Source organism: Manacus vitellinus, unplaced genomic scaffold (genome assembly GCF_001715985.3).
Source record: "Manacus vitellinus isolate BGI_N305 unplaced genomic scaffold, ASM171598v3 scaffold_83_pilon, whole genome shotgun sequence".
Classification (NCBI taxonomy): Eukaryota; Metazoa; Chordata; class Aves; order Passeriformes; family Pipridae; genus Manacus; species Manacus vitellinus.
The window spans coordinates 1,075,790-1,077,338 of record NW_021940836.1 but is presented as its reverse complement, the minus strand read 5'-3'; the positions used below and the strand labels follow the sequence as shown (position 1 = coordinate 1,077,338).

At 48.4% G+C, this 1,549-nt stretch overlaps 1 protein-coding gene across 1 annotated transcript in view; it reads right to left on the bottom strand.

The window, feature by feature from the left end:
* The window catches only part of LOC103755213 (killer cell lectin-like receptor subfamily G member 1), a 9,740-nt gene that overhangs the window by 4,623 nt on the left and 3,568 nt on the right, over positions 1 to 1,549 (bottom strand). Inside the window, exon 2 of the mRNA XM_029964896.1 lies at positions 349 to 441. Coding sequence (XP_029820756.1) covers positions 349 to 441 — 93 coding nt within the window. The remainder of the gene's footprint in view (positions 1 to 348; positions 442 to 1,549) is intronic.

Below are 1,549 nucleotides of genomic sequence, written 5' to 3'. Positions count from 1 at the left end.
AGCAGACAACAGTAGGCTCCTCCACATGGTCTAGTACCTTCTGCATGCATGCAGAAGTGTAACAGACCTTACACATTTGTTCTACAGTTTAACACTGTACTTACAGCTGGCAAGTCTACAAAAACCTTACAATATGTTTCACTGTTCTTTGCCACAGGATTTGAAATGGGTTGCCTGGGGTCTGCACAAGGAATATATTCTTCAAAATATTCTGGATAGGCAGTGGGTACATAAGGCTGGTAGAAACTTAGAATAGCTTCTGGTTTAACCCCGTATAATGGAGTACTTAGATGAGTCTCCAGTCCTTTGCTTTTGTTGCTCATTCTCAGTAATGCCTTGTGCACTTACTCATCTTCCAAATCAAAGCAATCACTAGGGAGGTGCTCAATATCCCAAAGCCTATAGCCAAGCCCAGCAGAACCGCTGACCACAGATGGGGAGCTGTAAAAGAGAAAAGAAATCACAGTGAGCAGGAGACACATGAAAACTGACCATGGTTTTACATAGTTTGCTTTGTTCAGCGCATTTCCGTAAAGAATTGAACTCTTTAGAGCAACACTGTCTACACTCTGCACATGGTTGACATCACTGCCGCTGCCCAGCCTACCTGGGGTCTCCCCATGCCTCTGCCCACTGGCCCAGGGTCCCACTTCAGCTGGGCTTGGGACAATCAGTCCCTGCCTGAGCTTCTCAGGAGATGCCCATCTCCAGATCAGCCACAGCTCTGCCCCTTCCTGGCCACAGAGACAGCTGGTCCGACCCCTGTGGTGGCTGACCCCAGAAGAGGAAGCACCTACCACAGGTCAGCTGGAGCCCCCCAGGCACCATGTGGAGCCTTGTGCTGGCAGGAGCCTCCCAACAAACCCGCTCCTGCCTCAGCATTGAAGTTTGGGGTGGAAACACAGAGCTGTATTGCTACAGCCACCATGTTCAAGCTTAAATGTAAAAAGAAACCCAAAGCTTTTCCCCTAGCTCTTTCCACAACAGCAACAGGTTTAATCTTAGCATCCTGTTCAGAGGCTTAGGCACATGGTCATGTTACATCTTCCCAGGATACTCCCAAGTCAGTTCTATGTTCTCATCTGCCTCTTCCATGGTGGGGTGGCAGAGTGGGAGAGCCAGCCTTGAAGACCTTGGAACGTCTGTCCCTCCACAATTTCACCACCACCAGCTGCTGTTCAATTGTTGCCAGTGGCAGAGGGTGAGTCCTTGGGGCAGCCTCCACTGTAGTCCAGCACAGCTTCCTTTCAAAGGGCTGGTCAGGACTGACATGTAGAGATTTATGAGAAATAAATAATCTGGTTTTATTATAAGCAAATGAATTTAGTGGAAAACAGAAAGGGGTGGGGTTTTCTTTTTTTTTCATTTAATTCCAAGGGGTTTTTTAGGTGTATCGTAAAAGCTGTAAGGTGGAAGGTTCTGTCTGGGCCTGATGCCAGGGAACCTTTGTGGCCGGGAATAGGGAAAAGTATAAAACCAAAAATGTACCCTCTGTGGTGTGGTTACCCGTTGTGTGTGGAGAGACCCCCCTGCACAACATACAGGGGGG